This window comes from Mustela nigripes, chromosome 4 (assembly GCF_022355385.1).
Source record: "Mustela nigripes isolate SB6536 chromosome 4, MUSNIG.SB6536, whole genome shotgun sequence".
Taxonomy (NCBI): Eukaryota; Metazoa; Chordata; class Mammalia; order Carnivora; family Mustelidae; genus Mustela; species Mustela nigripes.
Window position 1 is genome coordinate 134,722,834 of NC_081560.1, and position 25,646 is coordinate 134,748,479.

At 35.6% G+C, this 25,646-nt stretch overlaps 1 protein-coding gene across 4 annotated transcripts in view; it reads right to left on the bottom strand.

Moving 5' to 3' along the window:
- Positions 1 to 25,212, bottom strand: part of HERC4 (HECT and RLD domain containing E3 ubiquitin protein ligase 4) — a 122,803-nt gene extending 97,591 nt beyond the window's left edge. The window contains exons 1-2 of one of the 4 annotated variants that reach the window (XM_059397531.1): positions 24,257 to 24,756; positions 22,114 to 22,419 (exon numbers count right to left, since the gene is read on the bottom strand). In XM_059397531.1, coding sequence (XP_059253514.1) covers positions 22,114 to 22,339 — 226 coding nt within the window. In that variant the 5' untranslated portion in view covers positions 22,340 to 22,419; positions 24,257 to 24,756. Of the gene's footprint in view, positions 1 to 17,540; positions 17,656 to 22,113; positions 22,420 to 24,256 lie in introns of those variants that run through there. The other 3 variants (XM_059397532.1, XM_059397534.1, XM_059397533.1) reach the window with 3 other exon arrangements.
- Between the last annotated feature and the right edge of the window lie 434 nt (positions 25,213 to 25,646).

Below are 25,646 nucleotides of genomic sequence, written 5' to 3' on the forward strand. Positions count from 1 at the left end.
TCCTAAGTAAAAGAAGCCAATCTGAAAAGGCTACATTCTGTATGATTCCAATACATGACATTCTGGAAAAAGCAAAACTTTGAAGACAATAAAAAGTTTAATGTTTGCTAGAAGTTAGGGGAAAGAGAGGGATGAACAAAACACAGAGTATTTTTTAGGGTAGTAAATAAAAACTATTCTGTATGATACCAATACTATTCTGTATAATACTACGTTATTATGCATTTGACAAAACCCATAGATTGTATAACACAAAGAAAAGAATGAACCCTAAGGAACCCATGGACTTTGGATGACGTCAATGTAGGTCTGTTAATGGTGGTAATGTACCACTGTGGATAGGCTGTGGACAGTGGGGGAGATTGTGTATATATGGGGATGGGGTATATGGGAACTCTATTTTCTGCTTAATTTTGCTGTGAACCTAAAACCACTCTAAAAAATAGTTTATTAATTTACAAAGTTTATGATTATAATAAAAATCACACCAAGATACTATTTTTCATAAAAATTCCAAAGCCTGTTAACAACCTGTTGGAGAAAAAAGCATGCTTATATACTGATAACAGAAGTATGAAACAGAACAATCTTTATGGAAAGGAATGTGGCAATACCTAACAAAACATATCCATTTACCTTCTGGACCTACAAATTCCATTTCCACGAAAATATCCTACAGATATACCTAAGTACTAAAGGGCAGCAGAATATGCCACGTTGGCATAGGATCATTCTGAGCTCAAAGACATTAAGTATAAACAGATATAAGAAAAGCTCTCTGCCTTCTCCTTACTGCCTAAAAGCATGACATAAATATGTGAAGGTATCTACCACTCTACTAGAAAGAACAGAAGTTAATCACCAGAGACAACTCCAAACTCTTATCAGCTCACAAATAGCACCAGGAAAACCTACATTGCAAACTTTCCTAACTAGCGCTTATCTTAGTTTCCCCACCTATTTACCTTCCCACAATTGCCACCGGAAACTCAATCCTTTTTGCTGTTACTTCTCTAAAAATTTCCTGTTCTTTTGTTCTGTGTAAGCCCATGCTCTATCACTTGAGTCACTCGTCACAAGTTTATTAACACATGTGTTGAGATCCCATGTGTAAGTTCAACGCATGTGTTAATAAACTTGTTTACTTTTCTCTTGTTAATCTGCCTTTTGTCTAGACAGGGCCCAGCTAGAGAACCCAGAAAGGTAGAGTACAAATACACATGAGTGCATGTGTTTCTGTTTGCATGTGTGAAAATGTGTATTATATTTGCAGCACTGTATATAATAAAAAAAGACTCGAAATATTCCAAATATCCATTAGTAAATGATTCCAATTACCCACCAGAATACTATGCTCCACAAACAAGATAATATAATAATAAGGATGCTCTACATATGGATACAGAAAGACCTCAAGAGTATATAAGCAAAGAGAAAAAAATATCAACATGTGGAATACTAAATGATTTGCTACTTTTTGTGTAAGAGGTAAGAATAAGTATATTTATACTTACTTATATCTACATAAAGAACTTTTGAAAAGATGTACAAAAAAACTAATAAACATATTTACAGGTAATGCAGGTAGAGGGGGAAATACAGTAGTAAATGTAAGAGCAAAACTTCCCAATGTTTATTTATATTACCCTGATTTTTAAACCATGTACATATGTGTCTATTCCAAACAAAAAATAAAACTTAATTAAATACAACATTAGAGAAAATAGTTAAAGCCATATACTAAAACCAATGTTTTCATTTTGAGACCAACATGAACTCTAATTATTTTCTATGTACTAAAAATTCAAGACACATAATCTTGGTTCTTTCAGAATTTTTGTCCCATCAAATTACTGAGATACCTATTCTGAGAATGGATAGCTACTTCAGAAACACACGATTAAAGAAACATAATAACAGTTGTATGTCCCAGAGATAGCATTTAATATAGGCTTCTCAGACAACAAACAAACAAAACTCAAAACATCCCTGTACAAATCTTTAAAACTCTTGTTTTTCCCAATGGCTTATCAAAACGAATATCCTCAATATCCCCATTCCTAGTATACTAGAAAGTCAGATCAGTGGTATACTAAGACACTTCAAACCTAATGAAACTACATAGCTGAATGCTTAAAACAAGATTGCCTGAAAAGAGAGTCAACAATAAGCAAGAATAAAGGAAGAATAAAAGAACCCAGTAAAACAAACAAAAAAATTCACTAAGCCCAACTCAGTGATGCCATCTGTGAGAAAGAAAACAGAATTCATACCAAACCCAATAAGCTAACATTTATTATTTGCTATGTACCAGGTACTATGCTACCAAATTTTAATCATTAAGCTACATTTGACTCTCAAAGCAAATAATAGAGAAAAAGTAGAAGTAAGTGGGAATAAAATTCACTTCAATTAGAATTAGTATGAATATGTAAGTTATAGGACAGAAAGCAAAAGAAAAACTTGCCAAGCAAGCCCATTAAACAGCTGATTCCCTTGATAAAGAGAGGCTACAAGAAAATGTTGGAATTATGAACGTATGATGCTAAAATTCATGCTAAAGTTTTAATAATGGCACATAATTATTGTAGTCAACTATAGTTCAGAAAAGAAGTTATCCCTCTAAAAAATATAAAACAGATAAAATATGTGGTAAGTGTTAACTTAGTCATTGTGTTATTCTTTCCACCCTTTTTATGCTTCAAATGCTCATATAAAGTTTGAGAAGAGTAACACTGTATTCATATGAGTATTTATGGCTCAAAGAACATTTAGTTTGGGGAGGCACTAAAGGGCAAAGAAAACAAGTGGTAGAGAGTACCTTGAAAAAGAAAAAATATGTTATTCAGAGACAGGAGCAAAAACAAAATATAAAGAACAAGAGAGATGTAACATATCTACCTTGTAAATACTGCTAGCACATATATTCTAAATACATCTCTAATAAGTCCTAGGTCATCATTACTTCTGGTTGTCCTTATACTTACACTTTAAAAATGCAGTATTTCTGGAAAACTAATGGTACATCATTTTAGTAAGGAGGAAAAAACCATCATCTTTACTACATAAATGTAAATACAGCCACTTTTAGACTTAAAAACCAATTAAAATGTTCAACCTAATGACCGTTTTTCAACATCATCTATTTCCTCCCAATTACCTCTGGAAATATATCTGACTTCAGCATTTGTTCATAAACAAATTGTGTCAAATAAATTTTGTGGCACAAATACTGTAAAAGAAGAATACCGCTGCACATCCTTTTAGCAATACAGGATAGATCTAGGTTCTTGTTGCAAAATGTTACATGATAAAAATCCTTCCTACTGAATAACTAACAGGATAAAAACATCCTATTTCCTTTAGGACCTAAGAAATATATTCATCAATTCTTGAATTTGTGAAAAGAGTTCATGTAGCATACTATCTCCAGACTCACTGTTTAAGAGTACACTTAAATGATCAATTTCATATTATCATACAGTGATGGTCTACATTCACCTTGTGATTTGTCCAGTAATTGTGAAACATTTTCCTCTGTCAATTTTGTCATTATGAACAGAAATAAAAAATCTTGCATTCTCAATTTTGCATTTGTACTCAATGAAAGCTATAAAAAAAGAGGAATAAAAGCTACAAAGACAGTGACTTGAGACTCCTTTCATTTTCTTAAAAGCTAGTAAAAACTCTGCGCAATGTATGAAGAAAAAACAGTGTTAAATGTTGATGATTTATTTCACGGCACCATCCTTCTAGGAAACCCCATCACTGTTCCACTTACAATTTTAGTCTGTTTATTTTAGTCTACCTGAGAATATAATCAATTCTCATTATAGGGCAAAAGTTATGTTTGTAAACTCACCACAAATACTTATTTTCCAAATACTGAAACACTACCCCCAGGGAAAATACAGGGTTAGGCTCCTGCAAGCCTCTGATCACATTTTCATGAACTGATCAACACACAACCTGTTTAATATGTGTTTCTGCTTAAAGACATCTTATAATTAATACATATTGATTCACTAACATTAAATTCACAGCCAATAGCACTATAACTTATGCTTCAATGTATTTATCTAGTAGGGCATATCACAGCCTTCTTGGGCTTAGAACGCCAGATAGAGCTTCAGTACTACACTCAAGAGGTCATTTTAAACAGTGAAATCACCAAAAAAGTATAAAAATGTAAAATATGTGGGACTAAATATACTGCAAAAAGGATACTTGTTTATGAGAGCTGAAACCAGAAAGCAGAGCACCGTTTTGCTGAACCTCAGCTGGGAGTGTGGACAGCAGGAGACTCAATTATTACGCAGTTCAGCATATATGTGTGTCCAGGAATGACCATAAAATCCCTGTGAATATTTACTGACTGACCAAGGCTGGTTTAGTAACAGTAAACATACACACTTCACCTTAGACAACCAATCACAAAATACACAAGATGGTCTATTAGCAGTCTTTTTGCTAACCAGTGTTTAAACCTGATACAAGGATATAACCAGCAAGGGGTTCCAGGGTGGCTCAGTCCATTAAGCATCTGACTCTTGGTTTCAGCTCAAGTCATGATCTCAAGGATCTTGAGATCAAGCCCTGAGGGATGAGGTCCATGCTCAGCAGGAAGTCAGGTTGAAGATTCTCTCCCTCTGCCCCCACCCCACTTGCATGTGCAAGCTTTCTCTCTCAAATAAATGAATGTTTAAAAAAAAAAAAAAGATATAACCAATAATATGCTCTGAGAATCTTATAAACAAAAAATACTAATAGTAAAGAATGCACTGTCTTCTCAAAAAACAAAAAGGAAATGTATTGCCTCCTGGATCCCAAGGTACTACATACTACAGAAACAACATTAGTAACATTCATAACTATCATCTCTTAAATGCTGCTTATTCAAAATCCTAAAACAGCTTTGAAGAAAATTTGAACACTATCATGTTACTCTGTATCCTCTTTCACCTACAGATCTCAAAATCTTGCTATAGGGTATGTGTTCTCTCAAAATGTGTATGTTTAAGTCCTAACCCTCAGTACATAAGAATGCAACCTTTCTCGGAAACAAGGTCACTGAGGATATAATTAGTTAAGATTAGGTCATATGGGAATAGGGTAGGCCTCTCTAATCCTCAAAAGAGGAATTCTGGTCATAGTCACACAGGAAGAATACCATATGAAGAAATCGTAAGACTGACAGCAAACCATCAAAAGCTAGGAGAGGGCCCTACATAATTCATTCATAAATCAGGGACTAGTTGGTATGAAAGTATAATTACCAACCAAGATCCCAGGCCACAGTTAACCTTAATTCTTAATGTTGTCAACAAGTTTAATGAAGTTCTACACATATTTTTAATTAAAAAAAAAAAACTGATTCCAACAAAGGCTGAATAACTATCAGTGTTTTATACAGAGAACAAAAATCTTTGCTGATGTTGTTCAGGTTTATCAGTGTCTAAAAACAATACTGTTAGGAGCGCCTGGGTGGCTCAGATGGTTAAGTGTCTGCCTTTGGCTCAGGCTGAGGGTCCTGGCATCAAACCCTGCTTCTGGCTCCCTGCTCAGCTCAGAGTCTGCTTTTCCCTCTCGCTCTGCCTCTCCCCCTGCTTGTGCTCTCTCTCTCTCTCAAATGAATAAATAAAATATTTTAAAAGAAATAAAATAAAAAACAATACTGTTATGGGTAGCAACAAGCATGGTAATTCGGTAACAACTAAAAACTGAGGTCTCAAGGAATAAACTTTATTAAATAGCTAATTTAAAAAAAAACACCATTTCAACTTCTTACTAAAAGTTTAATTCTGCCAGAGCTTAAGTTTCAAAATTTTGTCCTAATAATCCTCATTAGTTGCTATAAATACGGGTTTCCTTTCCCTTCTCTCCAAATTTCTCAAAACTCTTAACTAGAGCAATGGAAAGTACACTTAAAACCCACCTCTAAAAATTTAAAGTTTATGCAATACCATTAGTATGAAATTTGTATAACCTCATTCTTATTTTTAAAAATGTCACACACAGCCCCAATATATATGCAGAGAAAATACTGAAAAAATAAATACTAAATTGTCAATACTGGTTATCTACAAGTGGCTTTTTCTTCTTCCATTCTTTAATTGTTTAAAGAACCATATGTGTAGTTGATGCATTTTATGATTTGACTTTTTAAAGATGAAGACATTAATTACTTGGAATTAGGGAATGACACCGATAAATAATTTAGAGTGTTTTTTCCCCCTTTAAATAACCATAGTGCTAATTTTTATTACAGAGATAATAACCAAAAGGCTACTTCACTCAAGGCATATACTACTCTACTCCTACAGTGAAATAACCATTCATTGACACTTTTTAAAGGAACTATAATACAATGCATATAATGATAATAAGATAAATTAATAAAACTAAACATCTAAACTAAATAAAAACAAAAATAAAAATTACATGAAAATGTTTTTTCTCTAAAATCACCACCAATAGGAATCTGGAATGGTAGAACCCACAGTCACCAAAACATCTTAACGAGCTCCCTGATAAAAGCTAAAGTTAACATAAAGTAATTTACATGCCTTATTTGACAGCTCACAATAAAATAATGTTCTTATGGAGACAGAACTAATTAAACTATAAAATCCATTTTAACAGATATTCACAAATTTGTACCCCTTTTATACATTCTATTACATACAGGTGTACAGATAGCATACATAGTTTATTATGTGCCTGGCAATGTGTTAAGCACTTTATTTACTCTCATTTAATCCTCATAATACCGTAAGACAGGTGTATCATCATCCCTACTTCACAGATAAAAGCAGTAAGATATAAACATTTCCCTATTTACTGAACTGCTATCCCTTTGTTAATATTTAAATATTAAATAACAAGGTCGTGTTTCAAGAATTTATTTTCAAAATATACTTAAAATTTTGTATCTAGGGTTTTTTTTGAACATTTTTTTCTTTAGAAAAGTACTTTCTGGGGGCACCTGGGTGGATCAGCCAGCTGAATACCCAACTCTTGATTCTGGCTCAGATCATGGTTTCAGGGTCCCCCCGACAGGCTCAGTGCTCAGCTTAGAGAGTGCTTGAGATTCTCTCTCCCCCTTTCCCTCTGCCCTTCCCTCCCCACCCTGCACTAACTAACTAACTAACTAACTAAAAAAATAAATAAATAAAATCTTTAAAAAATTAAAAGTCCTGACACCTGGGTGGCTCAGGCAGTTAAGCATTTGCCTTCAGCTCAGGTCTGGATCTCAGGGTCCTGGGATGGAGTCTCACATCGAGCTCCCTGCTCAGTGGAGAGTTGGCTTCTCCCTCTATGCTCTCCACCCCTACCTCAAATAAATAAATGAACAGGATCTTTATGGGAGCACCTGGGTGGCTCAGTGGGTTAAAGGGTCCTGGGATCGAGCCTCGCCTTGGGCTCTCTGCTCAAGAAGCAGGGAGCCTGCTTCTCTGCCTGCCTCTCTGCCTACCTGTGATCTCTGTCTGTCAAATAAATAAATAAAATCTTTAAAAAAAAAAAATTAAAAGTCCTTTCTGGATGTCTGGCAACCACTGAAATTAACTGCTTTGAGGAGAAAAGAAGTTCATATATAAAGACCCCAATATAAATATAGTATCAATCAAATAGCTGCTTTGCTTTCAAGACCAGCAAGAATGAACCCTCAGAATATACTATCAGAGTTTTTTACTATTTTTTTAGATTCTTGTATATCTGACATCCATTCATCAAAGGGCCAATCACATTAACTATATTTTCTTGTTTTCTGTATTCCTGAGGCTGACATTTGGGGAGCAGGAGGCTTAGAGACCCCAAAAGAAATGGTCCTCCCCAAGGCTAGCTAATTCCTAAAGATAACTGGCCCACAAGCATGCCTTTTATATGCATACCAACCGGTCCCTATCTCCTTATCTAACTCTCACACACGAAGCCAATATTTCCTTTACCCTAAATCACCCCAGGGCCAGGTAGCGGGAAACTAAAAACCAACCCTACAGCCCAAACCTGGAGGAATTCACCAAACTGGGAGGAATCCCAATGAAGACCATGATCTAAGATCTCCCCTGAGCTCTTGTCTTCTGCCTCTTAACTACGCTAGTGTTTTCCCCTATGGCTGTGCAGCATGTGACTCCCCTTCTCTTGGATCTGAATATAATAAACTTCTTCCAACTTCATTCTTGTTTCCTCTTATGCCCACACTGACTTTAACCATATTATACCCAACATGTACATTCTTAAAATTTAAAATTTTACAATTTTGGTTATAACATCACTGATGGCCCTCAAGTTCATTAAGAGTCTATAATTTTCGGGGTGCTTGGGTGGCTCAGGTGGTTAAGCCTTCAGCTCAGATCATGATCCCAGGGTCCTGAGATCAAGCCCTGCATCAGGCTCCCTGCTCGGTGGAGAGCCTGCTTCTCTCTCTCCCTCTGCCGCTCCCCTGCTTGTGCTTTCTCTGTCAAATATATAAATAAAATCCTAAAAAAAAAAAAAAAAAAATCTATAGTTTTCTTCTCTTCCTATGGTACATCCAATAAAATACACTGATCATGTGTTTATTCAACAAACTCCTGGGTCCCTTCTTTTTTTTTTTTTTTAATTTAATTTAATTTTTTTTTTTTTAAAGATTTTATTTATTTACTTGAGAGAGAGACAGTGAGAGAGAGCATGAATGAGGAGAAGGTCAGAGAGAGAAGCAGACTCCCCATGGAGCTGGGAGTCCGATGTGGGACTCGATCCCGGGACTCCAGGATCATGATCTGAGCCGAAGGCAGTCGTCCAACCAACTGAGCCACCCAGGCGTCCCTCCTAGGTCCCTTCTGTATGTACCAGTGTTGTCAATATAGTAATGAAGATATATAAAGGCTTCTATCCTTCAGGAATTGACATCGTAGAGAAGATCTTTACCCAAATAATTCCATACAATAGGAAGACAGAAATGCAACTTATTAATTTACTGAATGCTAGGTAACTGTGCTTGATACCACACAAAATATTTGACTTGAGTCCTTATAAGAGTGATCATAAAGATGTAGGATAGTTCTTCAGCTGGGCAATATTCAAGAGACAGAAACAGAATATGCCATAGAAATAATCATCCAGAATTACAAAGATGAACTAGAGCAGGGACATCAGTAGGAAAGCTGTTGCCACAGTCTGCATAGACAGTAACAGTCTAACTAGAATGAAAACAAAAGAATTTTAGCTTGAGAAAAGAGGAATCTAAGGGCCTGAGAGTTTAAAATAACTAGCTCAACATCAAATATTTAGCCAGTTACCAAAAAAATGAAAAGACGGGAGAGTTATTTAAAAAACAATCAGTAAGATTTGACAACTCAGTCAATGTCAGTGTTATGGGTTAGGAAGCAGACCCTAAGGTGAATCTCAGGTTTGAACCTAAGTGAGTTCAAGAAACATTAATAAACAAGGAAGAGTTGTTTTGTAGTTTGTTTTGGAGAGACAGACATAGTTAACTTACAGTATAACCATTTCCATTTAAAATGTTCCTTTTTCTCCACATTTTTATGAGTTTTGTAATTTCATAAATATGTATATTTGTCTTTCCTGATTTTCTCCTTCCTATAGTCAGTCACCATATAAACTATGGATACCCTATTTAGGCACAATGGTGTTGTAACTATAAATGCAAAGTAAGAATAGAAAGGTGTAACCAAATGCATTTACTTTAAACAGCTTATCATTCTAGGAGGAGCAGAATTTAAAAGTGTGAATATGCAGAATTTATTCAAGTGTCTATGTTCCTCAAAATGTAAGTACACAAACTACACTTTCTGTTATACACTGAACGTTTGCAACTCCCCAAACTTCATATACTGAAAGCCTAACCCACAATGCCATGGTATTAGGAGGTAGGGATTTTGGTAGGTCATTAGGCATGAAGGTGGTACCCTCATGAATGAGATTAGCACCCTTTCCCAGAGAGCTCACTCATGCCATGTGAAGATACAGGGAGAGAGTGGCCCTTTATGAACCAAGAAGCAGGGCTTTACCAGACACCCGATCTGCTAGCACCCTGATCTTGGACTCCCCAGCCTGAAGAACCATGAGACATGTACATCTGCTATTTAAGCCACCCAGACCATACTAATTTACAGCAGTCTGAATGAACTAAGATAGCTTCTAATTATTCATCACTGAATAAACTTTTGAAAATAATGATAAATCTAACTTCTAACATTTATGTGCTTCTTACAGGAAATAAAAAAGGATCTTTACTTCTTTTATTTTTCTGTATCCATTATATCTCTAAAGTCTGATGGTAAAGGAATCCAATTCATTTTCTATCTTGTTCCCATACAGCATTTCTTCTAAACATCACAAACATAATTTTTTAAAAACCTCTGGCATACTTTTGAAAATTTATCATAGTATGAGCTCCAACAAGGTAACAGAAGACAGAAGTATTTTCATGCTTAATGCAATATTTGGGGCACAGAAGGAAGACATGTTTGTGGAATAAATGCCTTAAGTTCAGTTTTAAAATAAAAGATGTGCATTGTCTATCTAAAGGCAAAAACAGAAATAGCATATAGCCCACTTTTAGTGTAAGGCAGACTTAAAATTAAATTTCCACTCTAATATTAATGGCATTTTTTTTTTAAGATTTTATATATTTGAGAGAGAAAAAGCGAGAGAGATAGCATGAGAAGGTGGAGGGTCAGAGGGAGAAGCAGACTCCCCACTGAGTGGTGAGCCTGATATGGGACTGGATCCTGGGATTCCAGGATCATGACCAGAGCTAAAGACAGTCATTAACAAACTGAGCCACCCAGGCATAATGGCAGTTTTCTTTTAAGAAACACTGAGAACACTCACCACATGCCAGGCACTATTCTTTTCACTGTGTTATCTTACTTAATCGTTACAACCATTCTAAGAATGTGGCATGATTATCCTAACAGAAATAAATAGTTAGGCACAAACAGGCTAAACAATGTGCCCAAGAAAACGCAGCTAAGAAGTCAGTCTGTATCTAAGCACTCTAATTCCAGAGCCTATTTAAAAATAATGATAGCATATTTACATTATTAAAATTAAAAAAAGGTATGCAGTGAAAATCTAGGTCTACCAATCATCATCCTCTTTCAACTTAGTTCTCATCCCTTATCTTACCTCTATACCAAGGTAAGCACTATTATTAGATCTATGTATTCCTCCAAGGTGTTTTAAATGCATGTATAGGCAAATAAAAATATTTTTTTTCATATTTTAAGACATTGTTTTCTATAAAATGTTATATACCTCGCTCTTTTTAATGATATATCTTAGAGATCTTCACATATTAGTACACAAAAAACTCCTTTATTCTTTTCTCAGTCATAGCATTACATCACACTGACTGAAGAAATGACAATTTCACCAGTTCCCAACAGACAATCACAAGGTTGATTCTATTGTTTTGCAATTATAAACAATGTTGCAGTTTAATATGTCAATGAGCCATCCTGTACAAGTACAAATGGAGCCATCAGAGCAAGAGCTATATTCTTGTGCTTCTTGAAGAAAGGGCATGTGCATTTTAATCCTAACATATGTTTGCAAAATACCCTTCTAGTGTTTATCAATTTACACTAACAATCTATGAACACTTCTTCACTGACAGCCTCACCACAGAGGATATTGCAGTCCCCTCCCCTTATTCCCAGGGGACATATCCTGAGGCCCAGTGGGTTCCATTTTAAAACCATGGACAGTAATCAATACTGTATATACTGCTTTCTCTATACATACATAATATTTAATTTATAAATTAGGCACAGTAAGAGACTAACAATAATAAAATAGAACAATTATAACATAATGTCATAAAAGTTATGGGGTCTCATACTCTCTCAAAACATCTTATTGTAATGTACTCACCCTTCTGTGAGGATGTAGGATGATAAAATGCCTACCAATGAAATGAAGTGAGGTGAATGATGTAGGCACTGTAACGTAACATTAGATGACTGCTGACCTCCTGACAATATCAGGAGGGCCATCTGCTCCTGGACCTGCAGATGACCATTAGTAATAAAACCTCAAAAACTAAAACCTTGGTTTGGGGCTGAAGGAGCTATTCTATTATCAAAGTTAAAGATTTTTGCTAACCTGTTAGGTAAAAAAAAAAAAAAAGGTACCTCAGTGTAGTCTTCTCTTAATATGAATGAAGCTGAAGAGTGTTCATTTAAGAGTCATTTATATTTCCCTTTTTGTGAACTGCCTGTTCATATCCTGTGACCATGTTGCTATTGGACTATTTTCTTTACTTCTTTTCTTTAAAGATTTTATTTATTTGACAGAGAGAGAGAGAGAGATCACAAGTAGGCAGAGCAACTGGCAGAGAGAGAGGGGGAAGCAGACTCTGTGCTGAGCAGAGAGCCCAATATAGGGCTTGATTCCAGGACCCTGAGGCCATGACCTGAGTCAAAGACAGCGGCTTAACCCACTGAGCCACCCAGGCACCCCTAGACTATTTTCTTTTCATCTTGTCAATCTCTAAGAGTGCTTTCTATACAAGAAATCAGCATTTTGATTGAATCAAATATTTTCCCATTTGTCTTTTAACTTTACAGTGGTTTCTACCTAACCAACTTTTTTCATGTAATTTGCTTTGATATGCCTCTTCACAACTGTCAGAAAGGCTTTCCTGACTCCAAGTTAATGAACAAGTTTGTCCATGTTTTCTTTGAGCAGATTTATGATTAGTCTTTACATTTAAGTATTTGATTCATCTGGAATTTATCCAAATATATGCATGGCATGAGGGAATAATCCAAATTTTCTTTGTTCCCTAGATGATGCTCCTACTTTTATCCAAGATCATTTATTAACAGCCCCACTGAATTCTTCTCCACTAATTTGAGGTGATTTAGGTCTACATCCGGGCTTTACATTCTGTTTAATACATCTATTTGTGAGGCAGTTTTAACTATTAAGACTAAAATATTTTATATATTGGGGCACTTGGGTGCCTTAGTCAGTTAAGTGCCTATCTTTTTGGCTCAAGTCATGATCCTAGAGTCCCAGGATCAAGCCCTGCATTGGGCTCTCTGCTCAGTGGGGAGTCTGGTTCTCCCTCTGCCCTTTACCATACTCGTGCTCTCTCTTACTCGTCTCTCTCAAATAAATAAATGAAATAAAGTATGTTACATATTTCGAACTAGGGCCTTCAAAAACAAACAAACAAAAAAAAAAAAACCACGTTGGTATTTTTATTAGGATCACCTTAATATGACAAATAAATTTTAGAGAAAATGTCGACAGATTTACTTAGATTAGCATACCTACTTAACAATCATAGTTCCCATTTGTCTAACATTTCTGTGTCCCTCAGAAATGCTTTCAAGTCTTCTTCATACAGGTCTTGCACACTTCTTAGGTTACTCCAGGGTCATTTTATCTTTCTCTTGCTATGATAAATGGTGTCTTTTCTTTCGGTGGTAACATCTAGTTGGTTCTTATTTTCATTACATTTAAATTTTGATTTGGGGCAAATTTTTAGCCTCTTAAAGTTTTATTTCCCTCACTAGCAAGATTGAGCTAATATGTACTTTGCAGGGTGATTCTGTGATTCTGGGATAATGTACGAAGGATTTAGCTCAGTGCCTGGCACATAATGATGGTTGCCATTATTATTTTTAAATATCAGCATTCCTTTATCTAAATAATATATTCCAAAAATATTTGTTAAATTTCTCTCTAGTTAATGAGGTTTGTTATCTTTCCTCTCCCTTTACACTGTCATACTAACTTCTAATGTGTTCCCTCCTTTCCTCTATATTTCCAGTAGCAAAGGCTTACTCAACTCCCCAACTCAGTGTAGAAACAGACCTATGTTCACTAAACTATGTTGGTGTTGGTAACACCAACCTGTCCGGCTTTTAACTAACTGCTCTCCAGAAGATAAGTTTAGGTCTATTATGTCTGTTTCTGTTAGAATGCCTAGCTATAAAATCTATAGGTAGGCAATACCTGGATCAAAAATAAGAAAGTATACATGCGCTAATTAATTAATAAATACTTGGGACCGACTATGGGAAGCAATCTAAGCTCTACTTTCATCATGCCATACTTTAAAAAAATCACAAGCTTCTTCAAAACAGGTAAAGCAGCTAAACTTTCATGCAATTATTTTCAGATGTTCCTAATTCTGCTCCTCTTATAGCCTTATGCTGTTCCTTCCCCATTCTCTTATCCCTTTCACAGACGCAACAGCATATCTGAGGACACATTTCCTAGCAGCTCTTGCCTACATGCCAGTGCATATACAATATATATTAACAATTATTTCAGCTCTCCTTGGAATCAAAAATAACTTGTAGCGATCCTGTGATTTAAAAAAAAAAAAAAACTTGTTTCCAGTAAAACCTGGAAGGACACAAGTCACGCATAATTAATTAGCAAGTCTCTGTCAGTTAAGCAAAAATAAGCAAATGAACCTCTCAATAAAATTCAAATGAGTGAGCTATCAGATGGTACCTGGCAAATAAATATTTCAATCTTACAAAGGCGTTACATCAGGTGATTTAAATAGTCCCCACAAAACACAAAATTAAGTACTGTTGACATACTGTTAATTACTCAAGTAAATGGGCTGGAATCAGGGAGAAATTTAGAGTTGAGATGCTAGCCTACTTTGTACTGAAGAGAAGAAAAAAAAAACTGGAAATAAAACCTCTCATGCCTTCAGCGCTGATCTTTCTCCAACTTACAGTACTGAATTTGTTGATCACTGAATACTGTTACCAAGTTTAAAACAAAATTCACCTCATTGTATTTTTTCTCTAACATTCCTTCTCTTCCTGGAATCCACATTTATATTTATTACTAATTCAACCTTGGATCACACCTGGCTCCCCCTTTATCTTACTGTTACCAAAGTAAGTGGTTACCAAGCCTGTCAGTTCTTTCTGCCTCCCTAATCTCTCCTTGATATAACTGCTCCCTTGTATTAAAGGGCCATCATTAACAGCCTGATTTCTTTACCTCTAAATTCTCTCCCCCTCCTTTATAAAACCTGTTCATTCTCATTAGAAACTTTCAGTGGATATCCACCAAATTAAACTCAAGCTCTCTAATTTGATTAATTCTATAATCTGAGCTCAATTTTACCTTTCTAACCTTCTTGCTCACATTCTCAGACATTTTAGTTAACTGGACTACTCATCCCTTAATAGGTCTCCAATTTGCGAACTGTCATTTGAGCTGCTTTATCTATAAAGTACTGCTCTTCATTCTTTCCTCCTTGAAATACTATGTATCTTTCTAGTTCCTATACTATCTTCTCTATAGACAACCCACTCCATTCCAAATGGTTATAATATTCTTCTATACACAATAATCTGTTTACGTATCTTATAACACTTAGCACATTTTATATGCATTTCTATTTATTTCTGCACTTGTTTCATCTTCCTTTCTGGTTCTTTAAATGATATTCATCACATTATACTCAAAAGCCTGCCAAATGAATACATTTTTAAAATTTTCATTTACAAATATCTTCTTAGCTTTATCAACTTTGCAGGGTGAGGCACAACTATGCTTAATTTTGCTTAAATAAATTCAGTTAGTTTCTTCTAGATTTGTTAAAATTAAAGATACTCTTTTTCCTAAAGAAATTAATAGAGAAGCAAATAAAGACTGAACTGAAATAAACACATGGTAACATAATTTATAGCAAAAATCTGGAAATAAATTCCAAAAAACAGGAGAATGTAAATTCTAAAATGTTAAAATGAAGTGCTAAACTATCATTAACAATATCCCTAAACAATCAGGAAATATTTATTTAATTATTACTGAAACAAAAAATTGAGATATAAAAATATACTCTCAGTCTGTGATCACAAACATGTATGAGTACAGAAAAAGTGTTAAATAACAATAGCATTTTCTCCATATATGATGGTATTATGGTTGATTTTTTTCTTGTCTGTATTTTTCAAATTCTCTACCAAGAACATGATAATACTTTTACAATTAGAAAAAACTATGAACAACTAAAAATGTGTTATTTCAGAATAGCAGGACACCTAGCAAAAGAAAGAAAATGAAACTAAATTTGGATATTAATAAAAAAATAATTAGGATATTTTAAAATAATGTCAAAAACACATAAAAGGACTCTAGAACATTTTCTATAAGGCCAACGAAAGCTCAACTAAACTTCTGCCATCCCAGAACTGAAGAAAAAAGCATAATTCCATGCAAATATTATAGTTTGAAGACTGTGCCACCAATATTTAAGAAAATTCCCTTATTAATAGTAATTCCAAAAACACATTTATACACAGCACAGGTTTTTCCTGCATGTAAAGTAACTATCAGAATTCACTAAGATAATAATATATCTTTATAACTACTGTCTTCTTAATTCCATCAGCATGAAAAAGATCCATAGAAGCTGAATGGGGATAAATCATGGGCCCTTTAATATGGTGTCTTCATTAATGCTTCCCACTAACTTCATTAGTGCTTCTTCACCAACACAATCCTAGCACAAAAAGCCCTTGCAACAATACATGAATACATGTCCTCTATTAGGTTTTCTTTAATATGTATGTACCTGTACCTGATAAATACCCAAGTACCCGATATGCTTTCTAGAATCCTAGGAAAACTAAGTATCTATGAAGTTGAGACTTACTTCTTCAAAGCAATTTTAAAAGTACATGGGGTCTGTAAGAAATGAGCTTTAATAATACTACACATTTGTATAACATATTGGGAACACAGAACCCCAAGAACACTTACTAAGGAGATGATGGAAACCAGACCACCTAAGCTTTCACCTGCAACAAGGATTCCCTGTAACTCCCCAAACGGGGAAACTGAAATATACCATACTCCTATCCTTTCAAGGAAAGGGGTTCATTAGGAAGCAGATCAAAAAAAACAAAAAACAAAAAAAACCCCACCAATATACCAAACACAAACCAAAAAATCATTGGTTCTAAATCTCCTAAAGAAGCCTCTATTTGTCAAACTGCTCAGGTTAGACATCTACTTCTTTCATTGTCTTCTTTGTGGATCAAAGGTTTTATAAAGCATTAATCAAACCAATGCATCCTACAAAGAGCTACATGGCACTTAATACAACTAATCCAAGTTCCAATGCTGACACCAAATCAATCGCATCTGGTAGTTACTATGGATCTTGGATAGCAGCACAGCAAAGCATTAGACAACAAAGGGAAGTAGAATATGATATATAACAGAAGAAAGAGAAAAGACTGGGTGTTACCATAGTTGTTTAAGTATTCCTCATACCACACAAGGTTACAATGAAGTACACCAAAGTGGTAACACAAGCAAGCACCTTGGTAAAATAATGATTTATTTCAACAGGCCATCACATAAAATGGCAAAGAAACAAATTAGTATTTGATCTGCCTCAAACAGAAGATATTACTGTAAATAATTCTAAACATACGAACAATTTAGTGAATACGGTAGGAGACTGGTAGACTTATATTTTCAGATTCAATTTATAGATGTTCACCAGTCACCTGCTGTTTTGACAAGTTACTTACCAACTTGTGCTGCCATTTCTCCGTAAATTTATCCCCTAAGATGAGGATAATTCTTGCAAATTGTGTCACAAGCATTTTGAAAGGAACCATGAGTTATTGTGTAATGCTCTTGAAATTCCTCAGATGTAGGGTCCTACACAAAGTAAAGTATTATTATACATCTCTCTAACAGTAGTCATCTGTTTGCATTATGATTTTTTTTCCCTACCCTCGACACTGTGATTCTTGGGCACTAACCTTCCTCAAAGTAAAGTGTCCAAAGCAAGTCTCCACTCCTGACCCAAGTAATTACTTTTTTCAAGTCTTCGTATCATCCACATCTTTCTCATCCTTAGAAAGTATTATGAAAACTAGGGGGTTATAAAACATAATAAGCTTCTTTGGTATTATATGCTTTGGTTCAGTAAGAAAACATGTGGGATAATTTGGTAATTTTAATCTATATGAACAATTTTATTTCACGTATTTATACATTTATTTTCCTATATTATTTTTTAATTTCAACTATATTTTAAGTTCATTTATAGATTTGTGTTTTATGAACAGAGAGAGCAAGTCAGAAAATTATGTAGCAAAAAGGCAAGCAAGTAATTACTGCTATGTGACCAAAGTGCTTTCATTAGATTGACCCAACAGTAGAAATCACGACTTTGGGATACAGGAAAAAAAAAAAAAAAATCAATGCTCATGATTTTTACAACTTCTGTAGAAGAGTTGAGCATAAGCTATAACTAATTTTATCACACATTTAAAACGTTTTTTGCTGCTGACTTTGCTAATCAAGTTAGTCTTCAGTTCAGGAATGAAATACATATATTTGAATTTTTAGATTATGTTGGCATATTACATCTTGAAAATAGAACTCTCAACCTTCTTATACAGTTCCTAAAATGATTTCCTTCTGAATTTATACATCAAAAGAGATAAGAAAATACATCCTCCTGTATAACAGTTATAAAAGAGTAAAATTTTAAGAGTTTTTTTTAACCCTTGGAAGTACATTAAAATACTGATGGAAACTAATTTCCTTCTAGGTGAATAAATATTCTATTCTCTACTAAATATGGCATGGGAAAACCTTCATGGGATAAAGGTAAAGCCACAGGATATACAGTGCTCCCTTAACATTTGCTAGCCTACTAATTGTTAGTGTTTTAATCTTACTTTACTTCAGTTTTCCTCATTTATAAAATGGGGACTATAACACCTGCTCTAGCTACCGCACAGAACTTGTGAGGATTAAATGAGATAATCTAACTGAAAGAACTCTGTAAACCAAAAAGACCATCAAAACAATCATTTTTAAGAGGACTATATCACATTATTTTACAAATTTATGGTCATAAAATATATAGTAGTATTTCTAACATGAAATAAGTGGAAGTAGATGTGCAAAACATTAGGACCATGGTTATCAAGTAATATCTATGACTGAATATATAGTGAATAAATGATCTTGTTTAAAAAAAAAAAAGTACACCACCTACACCACCTATACATTATCTTAAAATTCAGAAGTGAATTTGGAAGAAAATACAAAAATAAAACTATTTAGATGGACTGGTCTAGCATATTAAAGATCAAATATATTTACCTTTAGCTACAAATTAAGAAAACTAAGAGTCACTAGCTAAAAAAGTTTTGAAAAACTCTTATGAAGGAAAAATACATACATGGAAGTGAAACAGATGTTCACTCCTCTAGAAATAATCAGAAAGAGCTAGAAGTGATATCAAGGGGCATACATATACACGAGAACGGAGATGAACATGGACACAATCTGTACTCTTGGCATATAATAAAGGGTATCAGTGAATCTTTCCCATGTGGTTCCTAAAATTTTCAGAATGGAAACCTCTCCCAATAGGCCATAGGCTGAATCTATTTACTACACGGTAAGCCTGAGTCCTCCAGTACATTATGATAACTCTGAAGAATAGCTTATCCTTAATGAATGAAGCCACCTGTTTCTCTTCTACTCCTCATTATAGAATATTTAGTATGCTTATAAAGCCATTATCTACAAGGAAATAATTCCTGGCTCCCTCCTTTCTGTATGCTGTCAGTTTAAAACCTGATAAAATGAATTATGTTTATTACAGTCTTAGAAATTCAATTCAATTCATTCATTCATTCAATGAACAGAAAACGTTAAAACCAATTAAATAAGAACTCCTTACCTTCTAATTCAGTCCTCAAACTCACAAATTAAAAAAACAGTTGAGGAAGGAATACATTTAAATCATTGAAGAATTCTTCCCAAGGGAAATAATTTTAGCTAAAAACATTAAAAGTATCCACTCAAAAACCTTAAATCAAAACTGAGTTTAAAAGAAAAGTCCCTATCAGAGCAACTACCTCCTTTCGAACTTTTACTTTCTCCTACCTCTCAGATAGACTTCAATGTGTCATTGAACCTGGACTTCCAGTAGAAAGCTTTTCTCAAGATCAGGCTCTTCTCCTTTAAAACTAAACTATTTCAGCTCCAGATTTATTTTCTGGCTATTTATGTGATGAAGGGTTGAGTTAAAATTAAGACTTTGTTTTCTCCCAGAAATCTTTAATTTACTCCACAATGACACCTCCCATCATTTAAATTTCCCAGTGTCAAGGGATGGATCATGTCATGTCAACCTTCAATCCTCTCTAGGTATTTTCATTTATGTATGCCTCAACTCCCAACCCAGGCTCCAAATTTTTCAAAGACAAAGTTCATGCCTTTTTCATTTTTCTAGTCTGTAAGTTTATCCTGAACAATAAGGCAATCCTGAAGAAGTATTGTAAATTAGGTAAACCCACCCTTCCAACTTTGTATTACTGAATAATGCTTCCAAGATGAATCAATACAGTGATATAAATGTCACAATGCAATCATCACAATGTCAACATGACCACAAAAAAACCTCTCATGGCTAGTTAAGTTTCTCAGAATCTTACCCGCTGAATTAAAAGCTGTTAAACACACATACTATTAATGCACAATTTCTTCCTTGTCCTGGACACAAAACAGATACTTGGTAAGATGTAAAAGATTTAAACTTTAGTAAATTTCAGAAACTATACTGGCAATTTATACACGCTGGCTTCGTACTTTTTATTTGTCCTGTAGCCTCTCAGAAACTGCTAAAGCAAAACACAGATCTGTTCAATTATTGCTGTGGTGCATGTTAAGTATTTAAAAAAAAAAAAAAAGCCGCAAAACCATGAAAATTTCAACATAAGGTAGCATTCAAAAAGCTAAGCGAAAAAGGTAAAGGATATATCTGCCTCTGAAGCAGTGGCAGTAAATACATATCAATAAATTACGATTCGTGTCTACACATGACAACCTCAATCACTGAGATTATGAAATTCCGGTTAAGATTCCATAAAATATTCTTAGTGAGGTAGAGTACAAGACAGCTGCCCCTTTACCTTGAGTTCTGCAATAATTAAACCTATTGTATTAAGGATTGCTACCATTCATCCAAAACACTTAAATTACAAATTAAAGCAGAAGGAAAAAGATTAAGACCCTAACAACAAAGAAAGGATGAAAACTACACAGTTTTTACAAGTTAGAAAGGTGAGGTTTGGCATGGTGGTGAGATGATATGAAAGATGAATAACATGCTTTAATATCTTACTATTTTATATCTCCATTATTCTCTCAAAAGTAGATTAACAACCTAAACCACTTAAATAATAAAGTGGTAAAGAAAAATAATCCCATAGAAAATATTTAAGTGCCATTATTGTTAGTTAAAAGAAGAAACTATAAATCAGTACAGCTATGGTCTTACCTGAATTTACCATCTTAAGAATTAACTTTTAATATTCATAATTGAGAGCAAAAGTCACATAACAATATTTCTAAGTGTCATAATATTTTAAAGTCTATATATAGGAAAAGAGAACATGACACGTGAAAAAATTCCTCAAAATTCTCATTACACTAAAATTTACATTTGGCTTATACCGCTACTACTAAATCAGTACATAATCACAGTCACAAAACTTTTAATAGCTAGTGCTGCTACCTGAAAGTTGGAAATTAGGGGAACAAAAGATACTTCAAACTAAACCAAATAAAATGTATTTCATACACCATAGGGAGAACAACAGAAAAATTAGAATAAATTTTAGGCAAGCTTCCATCTTATTTACTTTTCTTTCTGATGTATGGAAAACAATACAATAAGTTATGCATTTAAAATCTGCCAAAGTAGCTGACTAGTACTTATTACATAGGACCTACATTCTATATGCTCTATACCTATATACTCTGTCCAAGAGAAAAGGTATCCACATGGCATGCTGGTTTTCTCTATTGCTTTACATCACCCATAATTATATTCTGAAACCAAAGCTTCATACAATAAGGGTTTATAACAACAGTAGTTTAAAATAATAAAACCACAAGATAATGAAGTATTTAGAAACATGCAAATGTAAAGGATGTATTTAACTCCTAGTTGCTTTTAAAGCTTGATAAAAAAAAAAAAAATATGAGTTTAGGAATAGAGAAAATTACTTGACATTTCAAACTTACATGATATATTAGAAAGAGCAGACAAAAAAATTTTCAACTTACCTGGTTTCTTTCTGGATTTTTCATGACCTAGCTGTCCTAGATCATTACATCCACATGTGTACACTGTTCCATCATCCAGAACAAATACAGTATGTCTGAGTCCACATCCCACATCTCGGACCTTTTTATTTATAAAAAAGTCACTTTTTCGGGGCTCTAGCACAATTTCTTCATCAATTCCACCCAAACCTAGCTGTCCAAAAGATGCATTTCCCCAGCACAACATGTTTGTAATTCTTTTGGTCTTCCAGTTTCAATAAAAAAACTTCCTTCTGAAACACTGGAAAGTTGGAGGTATACCTATGTCTGAGGAGATACAAAAAGGTTAATATGACTTCAAAGGAAACATGATGTATAATTGTTCTTTCAAGTGCTATGCTACAATAATTACTACAGAGTAAACATGAAATCTATTTTATAATATGCTACATAACTATCACCCAGTTTCAAAAACCAAGCAGTGGAATTTTTAAAAATATACAGAAACATTTACAGAAAATGTCACTCTGTAATTCTCTGGAAAATTTACAACATATTGACCAGTTTTGACTTTTTGCTATCTTGTGACTAATGGAAATAGTAAGTACTTTGATGAAATTAATTTTTGCTTCACTTTAAATCATTTTATTGAGCAAGAAATAAAACATCCACTAACCCCAAAATCAAGTATACACATAATGAAAAATTTTGCCAACTACACAAACATAAAACCTTGCAATCTTCAAGTCACAACATAATTAAACCTTTTAATACCTACCTCTGTATCAGCAAACTGAAGTTCTTATTTGTAAGAGAAATAAAACTAATAATGGAAACTTTAAATTTCCCACAATTTAAATGATCTTCCAATTATTCACACTAATAGGCCGTAAAGAAAAGTATAGTTCTCGCCAAATCTTAAGACACTCGTCTAATGTATTTTTTAATAAAATACATTTTTATTTATAAAAAATTATTTATTTTTATATTTTTATTTATAAAAATGTATTTTATATATCAAAACAGTAACACTCCGACCTCACCACTTATTTAATTTTAAAACTAAGTCAATGTACATAATTATATACTCACAAAACAAAATATGGAGTTTCAGCATCAAGACGTTCCCCCAAATTCAACATTTTCTATTACGAATGGCTACCGTGACAGAAAAATAGTTCCCCTGGGCAATCTATATCTCTCTATACCTCTATAACAAGTATTTGAAAATGGGAAAAAACTGCAAACAACCCTAGCGCTGCCGATTTTTCAAGAACAGGAATGGGGGATGGGACATTGATAGTCTGGTGGCGAAATCTGTAGAACTTTCCAGTACATTATTTCTTCCCTTGTAAAGACACTTATCAAAGAGTCCTCTTTTTGTAAACCCACACAGACTTTTAAACACATCACGTTACTAAATAACAATTACAGGAAGTCAGCCTTATTCCCGTTGCAGTCACCCACATTCCTTACACAGAACCTGCGAAGTTTCAAAATCCAACTTTCCTACGTTCGGGCTAGCAATTACCAAAGCTGTCCATTCCATGACCTATCCATTCAGAGAAGTTTGATTTTATTCTTTGGGACAGTGGAACTCGATGGTTCCCAAGAGTTCTGCATTGTCTAGCCGTAATTTTTTTTTTTTTTAAAGAATAGAGGACTGAAAAATACCCCTGATTTCAGCGCATAAGGTTTAACCATCGTTTATCATCCTTTTCTTTAAAAAAGTCAGAGGTATGAGAAAGGCGTCCTCTCACCAGCAACAGGTAGGGGAATGAGAAGCACTTTATTCCCATCATCCCCAGAACGTGCACTCAGATCAGCCCAGGGGAACCAGGGGAGTGAAATCGTCTGCACACACCCAACCCCGCGGGCCGATCACTCAACTACGGCAGCCGCCCGCTCGCAGCAGCCGAAGAGACCAGGCGACAAGACTCCTCACTTCGGCGCGCCTCAGTCCCAGGGAGGCCCTTCCCCAAGGACGTGCGACATTTCAGCCCCCCGGCCAAAGAGCAGCGACAAAGTCCTCGTCCCCAGCCCCCCACCCCGAGGAAGCGCTGAGAAAGCACCCAGCGCCAGGCCGGCCTGAATCCGCCCAGCCCGGCCTGCCCCCTCCCTAACGCCGTCACACGCACCCGAACCCACCGGGGCAACGACTCACCCAGCCCCTCAAGGCAGGAGAAGCCCAGGGCGACGGGGGGCGGCGCCTCCCCAGAGAACGAGGCAGCGCGGCAGCTGAGGCAGGTCTCCAGCTCCTGGACCCTCCTTCTTCAGCCAGTGGCGGCGAACACCAGGGCTCCTCCGGCGTCGGTGCCGCTGCTCCGCTGCTCCGCAGCTCCCTTCCCCGGCTCCTGTGAAACTTTACCGGGTACCCAGAGAAAAACAGCAGCCACCGCTGTCCAGTCTAGAGACAGCCGTCAGCGACCCGGATGGAGCGGGCGGGGAAGGACAGGAGGCAAGCGGGGCGGAGAACGCGAGGGGTGGGGAGAGTTGGGGAAGAGACTGGGGAGGAGAAGGGAGAAGGGGGAAGGTAGCTACGCGGGGAGGGGGAGGGGCAGGCCGGAAGTGAACCACAGAGCACGCGCGCGAGCCCGCCCACTTCCCGGCCCGCGCGCCTGCGCCGGAATCCTCCCAGGGCACCTCGACTGGCGCGCGTGCGCAGTGTCGCCTTTGCGTTGCTTTGAGGGGAAAACGCCAAATGCAGAAGTTTGCGAAAGCCAAGTAGAGGTGTTCGGCGTGTCTTGCAACAAAGTTTCGGCGCGCTGATTGGCATTTTAGTGAAAAAGACTCCTTCGTTTTCTGGTTTGGTTGTCTTTCTGCTCATAGGTTTCAGTCTCTCTTATTTCCTTCTGCCTTTTTCCGAGGAGAATTTGAAGTGGCAGATAAACATTACAAATACGAATATAAAGACGGGTGAAGTCTTTTATTTTACCCTTAGCCTCAACTGGAGCTAAGCTGAGGGTGTACGTTCATTGCAATGACTGAACCTACTGGCATGAAATATATCAGCACCACCAGTTAAGGCTCCTGTCGTGATGGCGGCCGTCACATTGCGCTCTGCCTGAAAGATAAATTTTAGTGTAGGGCATCCTTCATTCAGGGAAATTAAGCAGTGCATATGACTGGAGTCCCCGCTTCACAAAAACGAAATCTGGCTTTCCTAGATTAATCTTGATAGCAGTCTCTTTAGGAGGAGGAAAACTTGAAACGTGGCACTCTTGAAATTTTGCTAGACTTTGCTAGAACCTGTGACTCCAGAGTGAATATTGAGAACTCAGGAAGAATTCCTACATAAGCCAAGTTTCTTTATCTCATTGAAAAATCTGTCTCAGATTAGGAAATACCTGTGCTAAAATATGTACGTGTATTATTTTCTTAGGGCTGCCATAACAAAATGTCATTAATTGGATAACTTAAAACAAATTTATTGTCTCACAGTTATGGAGGCCAGAAATTGGAAATCAGTGTGGCAGTAGGATTGGTTCTCTCTTGAGGTCTCAAAAGAGAATCTCCTCCATACGTTTAACGTCTGGGGTTTGCTGACAATCCTT